At 31.8% G+C, this 21,655-nt stretch overlaps 1 protein-coding gene across 2 annotated transcripts in view; it reads left to right on the forward strand.

Moving 5' to 3' along the window:
- The window catches only part of PDE3A (phosphodiesterase 3A), a 313,468-nt gene that overhangs the window by 246,557 nt on the left and 45,256 nt on the right, over positions 1–21,655 (forward strand). For both annotated transcript variants that reach the window (XM_003771175.3, XM_031938420.1), the window contains 4 exons: positions 5,997–6,216; positions 12,513–12,598; positions 15,833–15,987; positions 20,685–20,825. In XM_003771175.3, coding sequence (XP_003771223.1) covers positions 5,997–6,216; positions 12,513–12,598; positions 15,833–15,987; positions 20,685–20,825 — 602 coding nt within the window. The remainder of the gene's footprint in view (positions 1–5,996; positions 6,217–12,512; positions 12,599–15,832; positions 15,988–20,684; positions 20,826–21,655) is intronic.

The following is a 21,655-nucleotide window of genomic DNA, read 5'->3' on the forward strand; positions in this document are numbered from 1 at the left end:
AGTAAAGGGGAGAGTAACTGACAAAAGGGAACTCAGTTCAGGGAAGGCTGTAGACAGAAATAAACATTTGTAAGGAGGGAAAGGGTGAAAGAGAGAGGACAAACAGGAAGAAACATAGGATGGAGGGAAATACACAATAATCATAACTTTTAATGTGAATGGAATGAACTCTCCCATGAAATGAAAGTGCATAGCAGAGTGGATCAAAATCCCAAATCTATAATATGTTGTTTACAAAAAACCACACTGGAAGCAGAAAGACACACAGAAAGTAAGGATAAGAGGTTGAAACAAAATCTATTATGCTGATGTTTAAAAATGTAAGGGTAACAATACTGATTTAAATTAAGAAGCAAAAATCTAATTGAAAGAGATAAGGAAAGAAGCTCATTTTGCTAAAAGCTATCATAACAATGAAGCAATAATACTACTAAACATATATGCACCAAATGGCATAGCACCCAAATTCAAAGAAGAAAAATTAAGTGAATTACAGGTTCATAATCAAAGAAAAGATAGAGAGTATTATGGAATGTTAAATAGATAATAGGTCAAAAAAGTTTGTTACAATCAGTATTCATACACAATAAGTTCTTTTTCTGGCTATGGATAACATTTTTCATCATGTCTTTCAGAGTAGTCTAGGATCTTTATATTGCTGAAAATAGCAATATAATTCATTAGCTGAGCTTCCCAAATTATTACTATTCCTTTGTACATAGTACATTTTGCTTTGCATTAGCTCATGGAAGTCTTTCCAGGCTTTTCTGAGAGCATCTTGTTAATCATTTCTCATAATCATCATACTCACATACCAAAATTTATTTAGTCATTCTCCAATTTATGGACATCATCTTACTTTCCAATTTCTTTCCCTAAGAAAAGAGATGTTTAAAGATTTTTATATACATAGGTCCTTTTTCTTTTAAAAAAATATCTTTTGGTATATATGCCTAGTAGGGATTTTATTAGTTCAAAGGGTATGCATGATTTTAATGCCCTTTAGGTTTAATTCAAAGTGCTGTACAGAATGGTTGAATCAGTTCACATTTCCACCAACAATGTATCAATGTCTCATTTTTCCCACATTCCCTCTAATATTTGACATTTCTCTTTTCTGATCTCTTAACCAACCTAATAGGTATGAAGTAGTTCCTCAGAATTATTTTAATTTGCATTTCTACAATAGTGAGTTAGAAAATGTTTATATGACTAAAAATAGTTTGATTACTTTATCTGACAACTGTTCATATCTTTTGCTCATTTATTAATTGTATAGTACTTATTTTTTTATAAATTTGATTCAGTACCCTATACATTTGAGGAATGAAGCCTTCATTAGAGAAACTTGCTTTAAAAGTCTTTTCATAATAACTATTGCTGCCTATTTCCTCCTGTTTATTCTGTCCTCTATCCTTTCACCCTGTTCTTCCTCAAAAGTGTTTTGCTTCTGACTACCCCTCCCCCTTCCTTCTATCACCATTCCAATTTTTCTCATTCCCATTACTCTTCTACTTTCCTACAGGATAAGATAGAGTTCTATCTATTGAGTGGTCATCGAATCAAATTCTGATGAGAGTAAGATTCACTCACTCCTCTTTAGCTCCCTCTTCTTTCTTTCCACTGTGAAAGCTTTTTCTTGCCTCTTTTATATGTGATAATTTACTCCATTCTACCTCTCCTTTTGTCCCACTACATTTCTCTCTCATCTTAATTTTATTTTTTTAAGACATCATCCCTTCACATTCAACTAACACTTGTCCCTTCTGTCTATAAATACTCCCTTTAACTGCCTTAATAATTAAAAGGTTGCTTGAGTTACAACTCTCATCATCCCATGTAGGAATATAAACAGATTAACCTATATTAAGTCCTTTATGAGTTCATTTCCTGATTACCCCCCCCCCCCCCTTATGCTTTTCCTGAGACCTGTATTTGAAAGTCAAATTTTTTATTCAGCTCTTGTCTTTCCATCATGACTTTTTGAAAATCCTCTCCAATTGGAAATTGGAAATTTCCAATTGGAAAAATATTAAATGCTCTTGGATAGGGCGAGCAAATATAATAAAGATGACAATATTACCTAAACTAATCTATTTATTTAGCGCTATACCAATCACTCCCAAAAAACTATTTTAATGACCTAGAAAAAATAACAACAAAATTCATATGGAAAAACAAAAGGTCAAGAATTTCAAGGGAATTAACGGGAAAAAAATCAAATGAAGGTGGCTTAGCTGTACCAGATCTAAAATTATATTATAGAGCAGCAGTTACCAAAACTATTTGGTATTGGCTAAGGAATAGATTAGTTGATCAGTGGAATAGATTAGGTTCAAGGGATAAAACAGTCAACAAATATAGCAACCTAGTCTTTGACAAACCCAAAGATCCCAGCTTTTGGGATAAGAACTTACTGTTTGATAAAAATTGCTGGGAAAATTGGAAACTAATATGGCAGAAACTAGGCATTGATCCATACTTAACGCCGTACACCAAGATAAGGTCAAAATGGGTTCATGACCTAGGCATAAAGAATGAAATTATTAATAAATTAGAGGAACATAGGATAGTTTACCTCTCAGACCTGTGGAAGGGGAAGGTCTTTATGACCAAAGCAGAACTAGAGATCATTACTGATCACAAAATAGAAAATTTCGATTATACCAAACTGAAAAGTTTTTGTACAAACAAAACTAATGCAGACAAGATTAGAAGGGAAGCAATAAACTGGGAAAATATTTTTACAGTCAAAGGTTCTGATAAAGGCCTCATTTCCAAAATATATAGAGAATTAACTCTAATTTATAAAAAATCAAGCCATTCTCCAATTGAAAAATGGTCAAAGGATATGAACAGACAATTCTCAGATGAAGAAATTGAAACTATTTCTAGTCATATGAAAAGATGCTCCAAGTCATTATTAATCAGAGAAATGCAAATTAAGACAACTCTAAGATACCACTACACACCTGTCAGATTGGCTAAGATGACAGGAAAAAATAATGATGATTGTTGGAGGGGATGCGGGAAAACTGGGACATTGATGCATTGTTGGTGGAGTTGTGAACGAATCCAACCATTTTGGAGAGTAGTTTGGAACTATGCTCAAAAAGTTATCAAACTGTGCATACCCTTTGATCCAGCAGTGTTACTACTGGGATTATATCCCAAAGAGATTATAAAGAAGGGAAAGGGACCTGTATGTGCACGAATGTTTGTGGCAGCCCTTTTTGTAGTGGCTAGAAACTGGAAACTGAATGGATGTCCATCAGTTGGAGAATGGCTGAATAAATTGTGGTATATGGAATATTATGGAATATTACTGTTCTGTAAGAAATGACCAACAGGATGATTTCAGAAAGGCCTGGAGAGACTTACACGAACTGATGCTGAGTGAAATGAGCAGGACCAAGAGATCATTTTATACTTCAACAACAATATTATATGATGACCAGTTCTGATGGACCTGGCCATCCTCAGCAACAAGATAAACCAAATCATTTCCAATGGAGCAGTAATGAACTGAACCAACTACGCCCAGAGAAAGAACTTTGGGAGATAACTAAAAACCATTACATTGAATTCCCAATCCCTATATTTATGCCCACCTGCATTTTTGATTTCCTTCACAAGCTAATTGTACAATATTTCAGAGTCTGATTCTTTTTATACAGCAAAATAATGTTTTGGTCATGTATACTTATTGTGTATCTAATTTATATTTTAATGTATTTAACATCTACTGGTCATCCTGCCATCTAGGGGAGGGGGTGGAGGATAAGAGATGAAAAATTGGAACAAGAGGTTTGGCAATTGTTAACACTGTAAAGTTACCCATGCATATAACCTGTAAATAAAAGGCTATTAAATAAAAAAAAATAATAATAATAAAAAAAAAGAAAATCCTCTTTCATTGAATGTTCACTCCCCCCTCCCCCCAAGGATTATATTCACTTTTGCTGGGTAGGTGGTGATTATTAGTTGTAATCCTAGCTCCTTTTTCCTCTTAGATATTGATTATTAGTTGTAATCCTAGCTCCTTTCTTCTCTTGGATATCATATTCCAAGATCTCTAATCCTTTAATGTAAAAGCTTCTAAAATTTTTGGTATCTTGACTGTGTCACCACCATAAATGTATTGTTTCTTTCTGGATGCTTGCAATATTTTCTGCTTGACTTGGGAGTTCTGGAATTTGGCCATAATATTTTTAGGATTTTTCATTTTTGGATATCTTCTAGGAGGGCAGTAGATTCTTTCAATTTCTATTTTACCCTTTGATTCTAAAATATCAGGGTAGTTTTCTTTAATAATTTTTTGAAAGATGACATCTAGGCTCTTTTTTCTGATCATGGCTTTCAGGTAGTACAATAATTTTGAAATTATCTCTCCTGGATCTATTTCCATGTCTGTTGTTTTTCTAATGAGATATTTCACATGATTTTCTTCCCCCCATAATGTTTTGATTTTGTTCTATTTTTTAAAATCTCTTCTAAAGTTCTTAGATTTCATTTGTTCAATGTTAATTTTTAAAGAATGATTTGTTCTTTTTTCAATTTGACCAATTTTGCTTTTTAAAGCATTCTTCTCCTCATATAAAAGGCTTTTTATATGTACTTTTTGCATCATCCTCATTTCTCTTCCAAAAATTTCCTCTACATTTCTTATTTGATTTTCAGAATCTCCTTTGTGGTTTTCCATGGCCTGAGATCAATTCGTAATTTTTTTTGGAAGTTTTGGATGTAGAAGCTTTGGCTTTGTTATCTTTTTCTGTGTCTATCTTTTGATCTTTCTTGTCACCCATAGTAACTTTTGATATTTATAAGTCATTTCTCTTAGGTTTGAAAGGTTATTTTACTTTGTCTTTCTCTAGTCATTAATGATTTAGAGTATTTTATTTTACATGACTATAGATAGCTTTGATTTCTTCTTCTGAAAAATGCCCATTAATATTCTTTGACCATTTATAATTTGGGAATAAATTTTATTTTATAAACTTGACTCAATTATGTATATATTTGAGAAATGTGGCCTTTATCAGAAAAACCTTCTATAAAATTTTTGTATTACTTCACTATGGTTTTTTGAGTAAACTGTAGTTACTCTGTTTATCTCTTTTGATTAGGTCTTTTTGTCTTTGCTTCGTTGGGGATTTTAATGCTATACCTACCTTTTTTATTTCAGCTGAAGTAGAATAGATTCTGCTCTAGTACTTCATTTTAACATTCTGTTTCAAGTATGTCTGTTCTACACAAAATATTGTTTGATTGTGGTTTCCAATTGAACTTTGAGTTCTAGATGTTCCCTCTCATTCACATACCCAGCCTCATTAAGAAAGTGCATGTGATGTTATGTAAAATATTTCCAAAAAAGTCATATTGTGATAGAAAATATAGATTTCCTTCTCCAAAAAAACAACCTCAAGAAAAATAAAATTAAAAAATAGAGAAATTATATTTCAATCTGTATTCTGACACAGTCAGTTCTTTTTCTGGGTATAGACAGGATTTTTCACTATAAGTTCTTCAAGGTAGTCATGGATCACTGTATTATTGAGGAGAGCAAAGTTATTCACAGATGATCATCTCAGAACATTGATTTTACTTTGTACATAATACATTTTACTTTGCTTGAGTTCATGTGTGTCTTTCCAGGTTTTTCTGAGTATATCCTGCTCATCATTTCTCACAAAATAATAATATTTAATCATAATTACATAACAATTTATTCAGTCATTCCCCTCTTGATGGACATCCCCTCAGTTTCCATATTTTTGCCCTGAGAAGAGAGCTACTGTAAATGTTTTTGTACATATATGTCCTTTTCCTTTATTAAAATCAGTTTTTCGATCCATGCCTAGTAATGGTATTGTTATTTGTTAGTGAGAAAACAGGATTCCTTTTATTCTGGTAATTATTGTATTAAAACTGAGAAAATTACAATTTTGAACTGTCATTAAATTCACTTAGTGAAATAACTCTTATTTTGTTTTCAGGTGTTATAGCTAAAATTTCACCTCGTTCATCTCCAAATCCATCACCTATTCAAGGGAGTCCAATCAATAGCCCAGTCAGCAAAATTTCTGCGATACAATTTCCAGAATCTGCAGAAGTAACTCCCAAACAAGGTCTAAGCTCTCACAGAATTTTGACATATACCCAGAGTGCACCAGATCTTTCCCCACAGATTTTCATCCCACCTGTTATATGTACCAGGTAAGAGGATTAGTATGTCCAAGAATTTTATGTTATCTTTTTACTGAATTAATGAATACCAAGACCAAATTATAATGAATTCTGAAAATCTGAATCAATGAGATTTTACTTTAGCTGTACTATTATTTGGAATGTTTTTCATGTCAAAATTGAAGCAGTATGTTATAGTGCCCAGTTTCTAAAACTTTGGATTGTGACTTCATATGAGTTCTTGTGGAAATCTTAAAATTTTTATATATTATCAGTAAATATTTGATTTGTATACCTATTTTATATAATAATATAAATTATTATTTATAATGTTTTATTATAATAAAGTCTATATAATATATAATATAAAATAAATCATAAAACTAAATAAACATATTATGTATTTATATACATTTATTCTTTATGTATCTATATATTTTATAACATTATGTTATATTTTTATTATTATGTATATTATATATATTATCTTTTATATTCCTATATACTTATGGTCACATAAAAATTTCTTGGACAAAAAGGGGTTGTGATGGGAAAAGCTTAAGAAACTCTGGTGTAGAGGATAGAGAATTGACCTTGAAGTCAGAAAGATGTGAGTTTGAATCCTGGCTTTGTGAATCTGGGGAAATTGCTTAATCTTTCTAGGCAACTCTTCATGTCCATAAGCTTCAGAAAAGCTGCTAGCTTGAATTGGAAGATGGAATTTCTTTGTACATGGATTAGCTATAACAAAAAAAAAATCACAGGTGTAATTCCTTTTCTTCACATATGAAAATCATTCCATTTATATGAGACATACAGAGAGGGGGAAAGAGGAAGGGAAGGAGGGGAGTAGAGGAAGAGAGAAACAGGAGACAGACAGAGAGACAAAGTAGGGGAGGGAGAGAGAGAGAGAAAAGGGAAGGAGATAGATAGAAACACAGAGAGACGGAAACACACAGAGAGAGATGGATGGAGGGAGAGAGATACAGAATCAGAACAAAGACAGAGACAGACCGAAATAAGAGAGGAATGTATGTGTGTGTGTGTGTGTGTGTGTGGGGGGGTGTTCAAAAGAAATGGCAACAATGACTGATTTTATATGAATGTTTGAGGTTTACAAAATACTTTGCATTCATTATCTCATTTACTTTTTAATATCCAACTTCTATTTAAATGAAATGTAGAAAGTAATTAAGACTAAGACAAATATTAAAGTTCCTGGCATCCATGATCATTTTAGAGAGATAAATCACCTTATACATGTTTTAGTGGCAATTATTGGCCTTGAATTTTGGTCTCAAATCCCATATTGAATCTAAGACATCACAATGATCTGCTTTTAGACTTGTTAGTATAGTCTAATTAATTCTTTTTCTCCCAAAATCTCTGCAACACAAAATAATATTTTACCTATTTTTAAAGTCTTTACATGACCTCATTTCTTTTTCAGGTATTTTGGAAAAAGCAGCATCATTGCTAGGTAAAGAAGTTAAAAAGGAAAAGCAGAAATTATTGTACTTTTCACTCTTCTTCTTTCTTTAATGTAGATATAAAAACTAGCATAAATTATTCTGGAAGTGTCAGAATGCCTAAAATCCAGATGTGACCTCAAATGTGGCACTGAGGGAGCTTTCCTGAAAGAGTTTAGCAAAGCAAGAATAAAGTGATCATATTTTAAAAATAATTATTATCTTATCAACCCATTTACAGAAAAAATTAGCTTAATTATATATATTTTATTTGCTTATACTTTAGTTGATTCCAGGTTTGGGACTTCTTTCAAGAACAACCACTTATGGGGACAGTTGGAACCTTGGAAATACATAAATTACTGTCATTTTATCTGTTGACTTGACAGAGTTTGTGTGACAAACCTAATTGTCCAGGTGAAATAGTGGAGGAAGGATAGATGGATAGATAGATAGATAGATATAGATATGAATCTGAGTAATAAATTGCCTTTTGGAAATTTACAGTATAAATCTTTTAAAGTAACTTTTTATTTATAAATTTAAATGCAGAAGTAAAAATTACTAACAAGGTCTCTCAGAGTCAGTTATATTTCATATTAAATGAAATCATTTAATAATTTTATCTCTATCAACATTCTTTCTTCAGTGCTTCAAAATTGTCCAGGTGGGATTATTATGTGACCTTGAAGATCTAACCCACCAAGGAAATCATCATTAGAGGGAAAGGAATCAAAGTTAGAAAAAGACTGAAATTACCAATGATCTCAAGAAGAAGAAAACTTGAAGAATTGAGCATGAGTATATAAATCATCAGGGAAAAACAATGACAATATAAATAACTATGGCTTCCAAATGTAGAAAAAAGATTCAGGTATCAGTGAATTAGAATTGTAAAATGATTCAATAATCAATAAGACATAGGTTCCTATGAAATGTGAGAACACAGAATCACAATACATTGTTCCTGAGTAATTCTAAAGAAAAATGAGATTTATGACAGCTAAATGTATGGTCTGAAGAGCAGAAATAATGATTAGAATAGAAAAAAACCCAACTTGAAATACAAGAAGATAATAGATTGGGAATACAGATGTAGAGAAATGAAGGATAATCTAGAAGAGAAGCAAAAACTAGTAATACCAAAAGAACAAGACATACTGATCTTAAAGACAGAATATATGGAAACAATCTAAGGATCCTAGGCTCCCAGAAGAACAAAAATAAAAACAAAACCAAAAATTTTTCAACATTAAAGCAAATAATGGAAGAAAACTGTCCAGAATTTTAAGTGCCAATTAAAAAATTTTGTAGATCTTCATCACCAATAAATATAAATAAATAAAACAAAACAAAATAAGATAAAGCCCAAGAATGAAAACTCCAAAATGCAATGTGGTTAAACTCATTAATCAATTCAGAAAGAACAAATTATTTAAACAATTAGAAGAAAGTTCTTGAAATACAAAGGAAAAAGAAATCTAATAATTTAAGTCATTCTGGACCAATCAGAACACATAGACAGAAATATGGAAGAATGTGTTTAAAAGAGCAGTGGGGCTCAGAATACAATTCAGGGTGTCCTACAAATCTGAATTTAATGATAATTTTTTAAAATGAATGTTCAACTAAGAGATGTTTGAAGCCTTTTTAAAAAGAAAATTAGAATTGACAAAATTATTGCTTCTCAAACAGTAGAAATTCAGAAGAAATAAATAATAGTTGTAGCAGAAAGAGAAATGAAAGCAGAAGTCCAGCTGAGGTGACAGTGAAGAAGTAGACTTGGAATATTATGGACAGAGCTTGATGAAAATCAGCCCACATATGAATTATAGTTGTTGTACTGACATTATAACATAGGATGATTCATGAAAGTGGAGGAGGGAAACTAGGAGGACAGAGAAGAGTGTAATATGCAGGCATAAAATCAAGGGCTAGTAATGAAAGGAAGATGACTTCTGTAGTCTCATTAGAAAAGTCTTAAGGAAATTGAGGAGGAAAAGGGAAGGATTTTGAAAGTACATATATAGGAGGATTAAGGAGGCCTTGTTTTGGTGATGAGAACAAGGGGTTCTACTGATATAAATGTATCTATGGATGAAGAGAGATGTTCTGTGAAAGGATATGAAAACATGTTTTGGGTGTGATTTGGAGAATTTGGTTCTTGAAAATTCTATTCAACCTACCTTGGGGTAGAAGGAAGTTGGAACTCCTAGGGGCAACTAACACCTGGGGAAGTGGGAGAGTATGAAGCCAGAGAGGACATTTTGAGGTTAATAGGAGGGAAAGGGTAACCACGGGACAGCTGCAGGAACCACCTTTCCTGGAGAGAATAACTTAAAATGGATATATTGGAAGTTTTAAGTACATAAGAAAAACTGAGAACAAAACCCAAATAATTACAGGAGTCATGTCAGAGAATGAGGGTCTAAAATAGATAGAAAAAAATGACTGGATAGTGAAGAGTTAGAGAAATCATTTTTGTTAAGCAGAGCAAAAATGAAAAATTTAAATACTAATGTAGTTGAAGGCAGGGAGAGAAATGGGAAATTAAGAAGGAAAGGAAAGAGTGGTGGAGGGAAGCCTTATAACCAGATGAAATCAGAAGAAAAAAGAAAGTTAATAAGCAAAAACCTCAAAAGGAAAAGAGCCAAGGTAAAGAGAGTCAATGGGAATAGTCTTGTTACAGATTAAGATTAAAGTAAAAAGATTAAGAAAAAAGTGAATGACCATAATTCTTTGTAAAGATTGGGGGAGAAAAAGGCAGTCTTGGGGACAAGTTGAGGAAAATATAGATTTAGCTCTCACAACTATAAATGTGAGTGGATCAAAGAATCCAATAAAATGAAAAAGAGCCACAGATGAATGAGAATACTATACCATATAATTTGTTGCTTGGACAAAATTCATTTAAAAACAAAGATACTCACAAAATAAAGCTGAAAGGATGAAAAAATTACTATGCATAGAGTGTATCAAAAAAAGAGCAAGAATTGCAGTTGTATACCCTGGCAAAGCAAAATCACTTAAAATTAATAATAGATAGCGTTTTGAAATTATATTGAAAAACTGACAAGAAAAATTTTCTATGATAAACATATGATCCCAAATGCATTAGTATAGAAAGTCATAAAGGAAACATTATTTGAGCTTAAGAAGACATAGACAGTGACAAGAAAATTTCAGAAGACTGATATACTTCTATTGATTTTAAATACATATAACAAAAAAATTAACAAAAAGAAAGCTGTAGAACTGAACAAATTGCTACAGAAACGTAAAGATGTGACATTTTGCAAATAGATTATAATAGAATATACATATTTCTCAATACTACATTAAACTATTATACCCTCCTCCCCCAAATTAACCATATACTAGGCAACAGGGACATTGCAAACAAATGTGAAAAAAAAATGAAGAATAAAACTAAGTTTTACTTTAAAAAAAAAAAACTTCCCTTTTTTGAGGGAAGAAATTAGTGACAGTGCTTATGTGTTCATCTGTAGATTTTGTTTATAGTACCCTACATAATTCAGCTAGTAGCTTCAGATCTAGACAAATTTTAAGTGGGAAAAATTTCCTCAATTTCTCTAACTTCTTTCACATTTCCTATCTGCCTCCCAGAATTCCAATGTGTCATGTTCCCAGATGCTTTCCTGATCAGTGTATACATACTCTAGATCTTGTCTAAAATTCCTTCAAACTTTACCACAACTTTTTCTTCATCCTTTTTATTAAGTAACTTTGCTGGCTAATCTAGTAAACTAAATTATGCCATCTTATTGGTTGGCACTGTATTAATGTGTTACAGCTCCATCTTTCATTTTTTTGAAAAATAGAATCTTCTGGAGATTGACGTAATCTAAAGGACTATTGCTAATGATGGGAATTTTGGGTGTCTCATAAGACTATTACAAAATGTATTTCAAATTAGACTGGTGATCTGCTCTCTAATTATAACCTGGAAGTAGCAATCTTTTCTACTCAACACCCTGAAGTCAGACAATGATCTTTAGCTAGTAACTTTCTATCAACTGTGGTTAAGGTTTAAAATAAGTCTTGACAGAAGGTTATTGAAAGGCTTCATTTTCCAAGAAGCTCATGTTGATTTCCCCCACCCCCGGTACAAAATTAATTTAAAATCTATGTATAATGATAGTGTTTGTACATACAAATATATAGTTTTTTGCATATAGTTGTTTGTATATTATTTCCTTCACTAGATTGTGAGATTCTAGGAGAAACTCTTTTTGCCTTTCTCTGTATCCCACAGTGCTTAATAAATGCTTCTTGACTTCACTTGATTAGATAATACACAAAAGCTATACATAATTCTTGCCCATCTTCTTTTGAGCAGATATTTGAAAGGACAAACTATAATGATTTTGGAAAACTTGTAATCCACTTGTGAAGCTCATGGTACAATCTGTCTGGAAGGATTTAAAAAAAAAAGAATTTTGTGAACAGAAGGAAAAAAGTTAACTATTTGTGTGTACTGAGCTTCACATTCTGATATTTGAAGTACCTAAGAGGACACTTGCATAGTATTTAAACTAATTTACCACTGAGAAGAAAAATCCCATAATTAGTAAAAATTAATGAATTTCACTAATTAGTAAAAGTAAACACACTAAATTCTTGTTTTATAGTTGTATTGTTATTTTAGCAACAAAACTTGGTATTTTATCAAATAAAAACTAAAAAAAAGATGATTGAATGAAATGTGTATGTAGTCAATGTTAAAATATTTAAGTAAATAAAAATTTTAAATGCATGGATGAAAGGAATATGAAAGTGTTCTTTGAAACATATTAAAATGTATACTTATAGCCTGCTTCATTCAATGTTTCTCAGCTGTGGCAGACCATATAATCAAGGGAACTCTGCTGATGGGGCATTGGGAAGTGGCAGTGCAGCCACACATTCACCAAACAGGACAGGTAATCATTTTTCAATAAAAAAAATTAATACTGTGGAAGTACAATTTTATCTCAAAAAACAAGTATCTTGACAGCTATCTTTCTTACCTTAATGCTTCCTAAAAATCTTCATTGTAAACAAGCATTCAATAAGGATTCTTCATAACTCTAACCACCAATCAATACCCATTGATTAATTGCCTATTATGTACTTGGCACTGAGCTAGGCTTATATAGTTGCCAAGTACATTTGTGATATGGCCTAGATAATGATGTTATAAATGGCCTGGAACAAATACTCTGCTTCCCTTAAACAGATCTTAAGGGTATTAAGCATCATATGAGAATGCTATTTCACCTCGTAGAGCAGCAATTCAGGATATTTGCGCATAGTATATTTGATTGACAAGCTTTTATTGCCTCTAATATCTGTGAACTTTTATTTTATTGTTTCTTTAGCTCTAGCACCCAGAATAAAAAGGGAAGAGAACATGGGGATGGGGGGAAATTAGAGAAATATCTATCATATCCAGCACTTGTCAGTTGGTGGCAACATTTATGTAGGGGCAAAATGTTTACTTTCCTAAATATCTGTTTAGTGCATTGGTATGAAAGTCAAATAGAAATGAGGTCCCTGAGCTGTACCTATAGGAGCTATGCATTATCTATATTTATATGTTTTGATAAATATTTCCCAATTACATTTTAATCTGATTCTGGTGGAATTCAGGAGTGTTGTGTACCCCTTTAGATTACATACTGAAATTGAAAGAGAAAGAACTTTTTTTTTCAAAAGCTCCATTCCTGATCACATTACTTCTAAGATAGGTGGGAAGAAGTCTTTGCAGGCCCTGTTCCCATTACCATATAGATCATTTTAATCTCTCTCCCTTTGGCTGTGATGTTCTTATATGCTTAACTAGATTTTGTTTGTTTGAATTAATAAGCGTTTATTAAGTATCTACTATGTATTGGTCATAGTGCTAGATTTTAGGGTTACAAAGACAAATATAGAACATTCTCTGTCACCATGAAATTTTTATCCTTTCAGGTGAAGAAGCATGCCAAAATTGGATTATATATATAAATACAAGATAGTTTTGAGAAGGAAGACCCTAGCAACTAGACATGTGGGTGATGGACAAAGGTGATGGACATATGTAAGGCAGAGCTTATGTCCAATCTAGAACAAAATCAACAAGATAGAGAAGAGTTGGTAGTACTTTACAAATATTGAGAATAGCTACAAAAGATACAAAAACAATACCAAAGTCTCACTAAATATGAAGTAATGAGATGGAATATCATGGTGGTAAAAAGCAAGGAGACCATTATGACTGAACTGTGAAATGTAGAAAGGCAAGAGAGTAAAATTTGGGTCTATAAAGAAAAACTGAGGGCAAATGCTGAAGGATTTTAAAAACCAGGGTAAGTTAGATTTGGTTCTTTCTTTCCCTTTCTCTGAGCTTCTCCCCTGCCTTTCAGTTTGCTTTTATGTGTTGTGTTTTTCCTCTAGAAGGTGAAGTCCATTAAGGCAAGTATTCTGGAACAAAAGTTGAAAAGTTGGGGGAGACTGAAGAAGGATTTTTAAGTGTGAGGTAGGGAGGAGTTTGTAATGCTTCCTTCATTTCTTCTATAAAGAAGTCTTACTTGACTTTGGATGTAAAAGTTCTCTGCTAAAAAGTAGCAGAAAGAAGGTGGTATTGATAGTTGAAGAGTACATCCTTCCAAAAATTAAAGGCTTTTCTTTTTCTTTCTTTGTTTTATTTTTTGTATTTTTGCTAAATACAAGGAAAGTATACTCTATTCACTGGTGGTAATTTTATGAATTTCTGCCCTTTCTTACCTTGTCATAGGATAAAATATAAAGTTCTCTGTTCAGTATTTAAAGCCCTTCTAAATCCAATTCCTTCCCCCCACCCCAAGATGTTATTTTCCTTCTATATTTTTATCAAACTGGTATAATTATTGGTCCTTCAATTTGTGTAAGAAATGATTATTTCTCTTTGGCATTAATAGGTAATTATTCAATCAGAACCAAGGTTTTTCCCCTTTCCTACTTTCTCATCCAGAACTCAACCAATATGGAAAATCTTTCTGAAAGATTTACCTAGGTCAAGATCTATTCAAACAATAATATAAATTCTAAGTTTGAGATAATGGGTACATTCCAGTTCACTGTGTTTGCTCAGACAGATCTGGCAAGTGTTAAAAGTGTTAATGCTCCCTTTTGTCCAACAGTTAGAAATTTTTGTCTCTGACCAAAATTTGTGTGACCCAAGTCATTTATTTCAAGACTCTCATTGTACTGTATCCCACCCTGTCATAATTATATTCATTCTCTCATTAACTGGTAACTAATCAGAGTTAATTGTCATCCTTGGTAAAACACTTTTTAAAGGGCTTATCATCATTAGGGATATTTAGCCGGAAAGAGATAGCCAAATGATCATCCTTTTAACAAACATGTTGGCCTTATTAATAAAATTATTAAGATAGCCAGAAATTATGTTTTTTGGAACTTTTTAAAAACCACATTTGGAATTCAATCTTTTCTCTACCTTTACACAGGCATGACCCCAAGATCTATAATGTACTCTCTTTCCTTGTCTTTGCTTCGAATCCCTAGCTTCCTGCAAGACTCAGCTCAAAGGTGATCTTTTCAAAGAAGGCTTTGCAGATTCTATTTCTTTCCTTCTCTAACTTCATTGTTAGTTCATCCTCTTCCACATTACTTGGTATTAGCTTTGTATATATTTGTTAGTTACTTCTCTGTGCACTTTTGTACACAAGCTCCTTGAGGGCAGACATAGTTTGGTTTTTGTCTATATGTCTTCTCTATCTGGCACATAGGAAGCATTAAATATTTTTTGAATGGATGAATGATAAAAAGGGTTTGGGAAAGAGATTGTGCTGATTATGTCAATAAAAAGTCAATAAAAAAGGAAATTTAAAATTATAAAGGGATGATAAAAAAGATCATTTTAAAAATTGGCAACTGACATAGACAAAGCACCTAATCTTCATAGAGTTTGAATATATTTATTGATAGTATAGATAACAGGGAAGTTTTTGAGTTTCTTCTTTTCTAAAGTTCTAATACCCTGTTTTTTCTTACAATATTTATGCATGAACATATTAGGAGTACATTATCTTGGTATATAGAGTTGCTATTTGACTTTGAGGGGAAAGATACATCAAGTGAAAGTCAGTATTTCATGGTTATTAAAATAAGCAGTTCTCTCCCTGTTGCAGATGACACAGCTCAAGTGACTTCTGACTATGAAACCAATAATAACAGTGACAGCAGTGATATTGTCCAGAATGAAGATGAACAAGAGGGCTCTAAAGATTCATTGAGGAGAGAATCTCAGCACAGCACATACACTCCTGAAACCATCGTGTTTATGGTAGCTTCATATCATATCATTTATTCATTTGTATTTCTTCATTTTGCTTTGTAATTCTATTTTAGAATTTAGAATCAGTAAATAATTTAGGGGCAGACTGAAAAAAATATATATTAAAAATCATCAATTCTATAAAATTATATTGGATTTTATTTAAGAATTTTGTTCTAGAGATGAAAGATTTTCCTTTCACTTGGTTAACAGCAGAAACAATTATCTCTAACAATTGCTCTCCATCCATATTTTTTAAAGTACAAATGCCTCTAGGAAAATCCATTCAATAAATGTATTTCTAACTTGTAACAATATTTTATTGAATCTAAAAAAAACTTTTTTTGGTAGTTGGTTCAGGTAGGTAACATAGTGAGTAGAGCACTGGCCCTGGAGTCAGAAGGATCAGAACTCAAATCCAGCCCCAGATACTTAATAGCTGTCTTACCTGGGCAAGTCACTTAACCCCAACTGCTTCCAAAACATCCTCCAAAACCAAAAACACCCATTGTAATCACTTCCCAGGCACTCCTACCTGAATAGAACCCTCTCTTGAAACAAACAATTACAATTAAGCAAAACAAATCAATACATATGCCATATTTGACAATGTATGCCTGCTTCCATACATGGGCTTGGAATAAGTATACTTTACCAACAACTGACTAAAATCATAATTAGTTATTGCACTGCTCAGAATTCTGGTGTTATTTTTCTTTAAATTAATATATTCATTATATAAATTATCCTCTTAGATCTTTCCAATGTACTCTGAATTATTTATACAAATCCTCCATAGTTTCCTGCATCTTTTAAAATTTTATTATATCACAGGAATCACATGGATATCCTGTTAGATGCAAAAATAATTGGAGGGGGGAGTGAAATAACAAATTTCTTTAGGTATCCTGCTTTTTTCATTAAAATTATTGATTTTTGTCAAACATTAGACATTTAAACAATATATATATTTTCATTGCTACAACAAGCAATGTCAATATGGTCTTTTTTTCTTAAGTAACACATCATTCTATTCCCTATTTTTATTACATATCACAAAGGTCTCTAAAATCCTAATGTTCACTTCTTTTTTTTTCCTATTGGAGTAACAGTTAAACAAAATAAAGAATATTTTACTTGAGGAAATGTGGTATAGCAGAGAGAAGAAACCAATGAACTTGGAATCAAGAGAAATTAGCTCTAGTCTCAGCTTAGCCAATATTTAGTTTTTTTTTTTAAATTTGTTTCCATTCATTTATTTAAATGAGGTGAAGGGAAGGTAGAGGAAACGACTAAGTGATCTTTAAGGCCTTTTTCAGGTCTAACATTTTGTGATATTTATTGTTGAATGATTGATCATGGTTTTTTTTTGTTTATTTTCCCATCATCACTTTTAATCACATTTAAATATCAATTTAAAAAGGCATATGTTTTACTTGGCTGGTCACATGAGTTTTTCTACTTTTAAAAGGATTATATGATTCATTTCATCTTTTTTGGACCACACTTAAAATATAGGAATGATATCCTTGATCAAGGATAAAATGTGTCTGTCCAGGTTGATGGGAATTCATTTTCTTAATGATTTAATGAAAAACCTTTTAAACTTAAAAGGATGATAAAGGTGAAAACTGCTAAAGTATCTACTAACCTAAATGTCATAGAAAGAAGCTACAGTGTAGGAACACTTGATTTTGAGATTATCAGAAGTTCACAGAAGAAAAAAATCCAAGAAAGAAGCCAATAGTAAAATTCAAGATTTAAAAAAAAAAAAGGTGAATACAAAAACCCAATATTTAGGCAGTGAACAATTTGTAATATAGATACTAATGCAAATCTGATCTTGGACAATAGACACCATTGAGATTTGGTGGGAGGAAACTCATAACCAGATTATAGCTCTGAATAGGTTATAATTTATATATATTAAAAAAAGTGAGATAGGAGAAAGGTATTATTATATATTAATGAGGTATATTCCTGAGAAAATTATGAATTGAAATTGTTGAAATGTAGTGGAGAATATTAGGATGAAGATTAGTGAAATAACAAGCAAAAAAAGAGATTTTATTATTAACATATTATAGCTGGCCTGTATGGTAAGAGGAAGTAGTTGAGGAGAATAGTATTTGTAGACGTAACACTTTTTGACTTCTTTTGAAAACCTTTGTTCTTCTTTGATCCTCTGGCATCTATCCCATTATCTCTGATCTTTCAAAGAGCACAAATATTGGCTTATATTACTTCAAGAAAAATGATACTTTATTTTACTTTTCTTTTGAATCTTGACTCCCTAATGAAAATTTTTCCGGAAGTTTCTAGTCCAATGATTAGTTATCCATTTGGATGAGAAATTGGGGGGAAAAAAGAGTTAATGAAAAGACAGAAATATTTCTTGCCACTGATAAATCTTCTGAGAATAATCCTCACATTCCATTGAGCCTTCTCTTTTGCCCAGTATAATTTGAAAATATCCCATATTGTCTTTATCTTTCACTGTTTTCCATTAATTAAAAATTTTAGTGTCTCTGATGAGAATCTTCAGGGACAATGTCTTGTTATTCCAATACTATTTGCATTTATTTATCATTAACTGTTCTAAATCTCCTATATGTATTACAATTTTAAGTTAGATACCACTAATAGGTATGTGTCCCAAAAAAGTTTTAAAAGGGGGAAAAAGAGTTGTTTGTACAAAAATATTTATAACAGCTCTTTTTTTTTTTGTGGTGGCAAAGAATCAGAAATTGAAGAAATGTACATCAATTAGTAAATGGGGTGGAAATTTTGTGATATATAATTATATTGAATACTATTGCACTATAAGAAATGCTGAGCAGGATGGTTTCAGAAAAATTTAGAAAAACTTACATGAAGTGAAACAGAAAGAAGTGAGTGGAATCAGGAAAACTTTGGACATAATAACAACAATATTACACAATGACCAATTGTAAATGATTTAGCAATTTTCAGTAATTCATTGATCCAAAGTAATTCCAAAGGGCTTATGATGGGAAATGCTATCCACATACAGAGGAAGAACTAGTGACATCTGAATGCACATTGAAGTATAGTATTTTTCACTCTTTTGTTTTTTTTTTTCTGTTTTCTTTCACAACATGACTAATATGTTCATATGTTTGGCATGATTCCACATCTATAACCTATATTAAATTGCTTACTGTCTCAGGGAGGCAAAAGTGGAGAAACTGAAGGATCAAATTTGAAACACAAAATTTTTTTTTAATGTCAAAATGTTTTTACATGTAATTGGGGAAAAATAACAAAAATTTGTGATTCAATGAAGTTCCAATTATTCAATGAACTTTTAAAGTAATTCCCCTTTCTTCCAATGTCAGAAGATAGATTTTTGAGCATTTGAAGAAAAAAGGAATAGAGTCTCAATGTCTAATATTCAATAATAGAAACCAACCAACAAAAGATAGGATGTTCTGTAGAATGATTTTCTTTGTTTTGGTGTGTGTGTGTGTGTGTGTGTGTGTGTGTGTGTATCACTCTACTGGCAGACTATTTCTGGAATTCCTCATCTATATTTCTTCTCAGCTGGTCCATAGAATATTCAGATCCTTTTTTTTCTGTACCCATTGATATTAAGCCAGTTGTATTCCAATCAGTATGTTTCTTTCAGTATCCATCTGGTTCTTGAACATTTTTACAGGAATACATCTTTTTAATATCTAATGCTATTCAGCTTTCTCTTTTGCTTGTCATAGCACCATTGATTTTTTTCCAGTTAGCCAGATTTATGATATGTACCATACTGAACAATTGAATGTACAAAGACTAAAATAAAATAGGCTCTCCTTTCATGAAGCTTATATTCTTTCAGAGGATAGATATACCTTTCCAGGGACATATTTCTTCTCTAAGCCTCATACTGGAAAGTCTCAAAATTACCTGTAGAGTAAATTTATTACTCTTCATCAGAATCTTTAGGTCACTGTGCTTGTCACTTCAACTTTATAAACTTGAAAATCTCTAAACCAATGGATTTTAATCCGTATTCCTTTCTTGGATTTCTATAAAATTTTATGCCTTTCTACTCCTTTTCTTATTCCTATATTGTAATTATGATCTATGTCTCTGTTGCCTAGCATGATAGAAGTACACTGGCAATTTTTATCCTTCCATTTCATTGAAAATTATATTTGAAAAATTCCAGCAAGATACTTTTTTTTTTAAACCAGTCCATTCTATCCTTAGGAAGGAATCTATCATTCCTTTAATTTATGATAAGAAATCCCATTCTTAATCAATTGTATATGGATAACATCCAAGGAATCCAAAGATGCCTGTCATTATTGCCATTTTACAAATAGAAAGCATTTACAAATAAAGAAGCATTCATGTGAATTTGAACATTCAGAATAAAATGTTGTGGCATTATCACCTTATAAAGGGAGTATTTATTACATGTGTATTTATGCCTGAACTAAAACTAGATTATATAAAACAAGTTTAAAACTATCTGCCTATAGATTCATCAGATCATAATGCTTGTTATTCAGATTTTTAGTTTAAAGCTTTAGTTTTCTTAGTGTTTTAGATGAAGAGTTGAAGACTTTGCAATTTTGGTTTATGACCTTAATGTATCTTCATCTTTTAAATATTGACATACTGCACAAGATATTTTTAAAAAATAGAATCAAATACCAATAAAACATTTTCTTCTCTGATTTTTATAGCCAGATAAGCCTATTCTTGCTCCAGAGCCTCTTGTCATGGATAACTTGGACTCAATAATGGAAAAACTAAATACTTGGAATTTCCCAATCTTTGATTTGGTGGAAAAGATAGGGAAAAAATGTGGCCGAATTCTAAGTCAGGTAAGAATATAATAGCTAGCATTATAGCTAGCATTTATATAGTCCTTTCAAGTTGTGATATTCTTTATATATGCTATTTTATTTGATCCTTCCAACAACTCTGTAAAATGGGTACTTTTTATTGTCTCCATTTTACAGATGAGGAAACTAAGGTAGAAAAAGATTAAATCACTTTCCCAGGATCATCAGCTAGTAATTGTGACAGAATTCTATTTCAGATCTTCCTAACTCCAAGTCCTCCCACCTAGCTGCTTCATTTGTACATATGGGTTTATGCTCATTCCTCAAAATATGCAGTCCCTACAGCCAGAAAAAAACTTATAAAATAATAATTGCTCATTGAAAGAATTAATAACTTTTTTTGGAGGACATCCCAAATTTTCTGACTGAGCCTTTAGTAGATGATGGCAGCTTCTTTCATCCTTAAAGGATAATGTAACAGGCCCCATATCTAAGAAGTGTCTACCCAGTGATTCTCAAATTGATCTTTTCAAATTTTCTCATAAATCAAAACCTGAATTTTCAGGAATCTAGATTTGTATGGCAGAGCATTTTTATGATGACCTTCTAGTATTCCTACAATCGAATTCCTATGATCTGGTTCACTTCAGTTCAATAGACATTTTATGCCAGGTCTGTATATTATATGCAATGTACTATTACCACAATATATCAATTTGTCATTGTTGTAGACCTGGGATTTCAGTTGTGCAGAGAAAGTCTAATGTGGAAAGTATTGATGCAGACCTCTCTGGTACACTGAGAGATTAAGTGATCTGTCCTTAGTCATGGCTACTCTGTGTATTTCAGAATGTGCATGTGTATACATG

Source organism: Sarcophilus harrisii, chromosome 5, assembly GCF_902635505.1.
Source record: "Sarcophilus harrisii chromosome 5, mSarHar1.11, whole genome shotgun sequence".
Taxonomy (NCBI): Eukaryota; Metazoa; Chordata; class Mammalia; order Dasyuromorphia; family Dasyuridae; genus Sarcophilus; species Sarcophilus harrisii.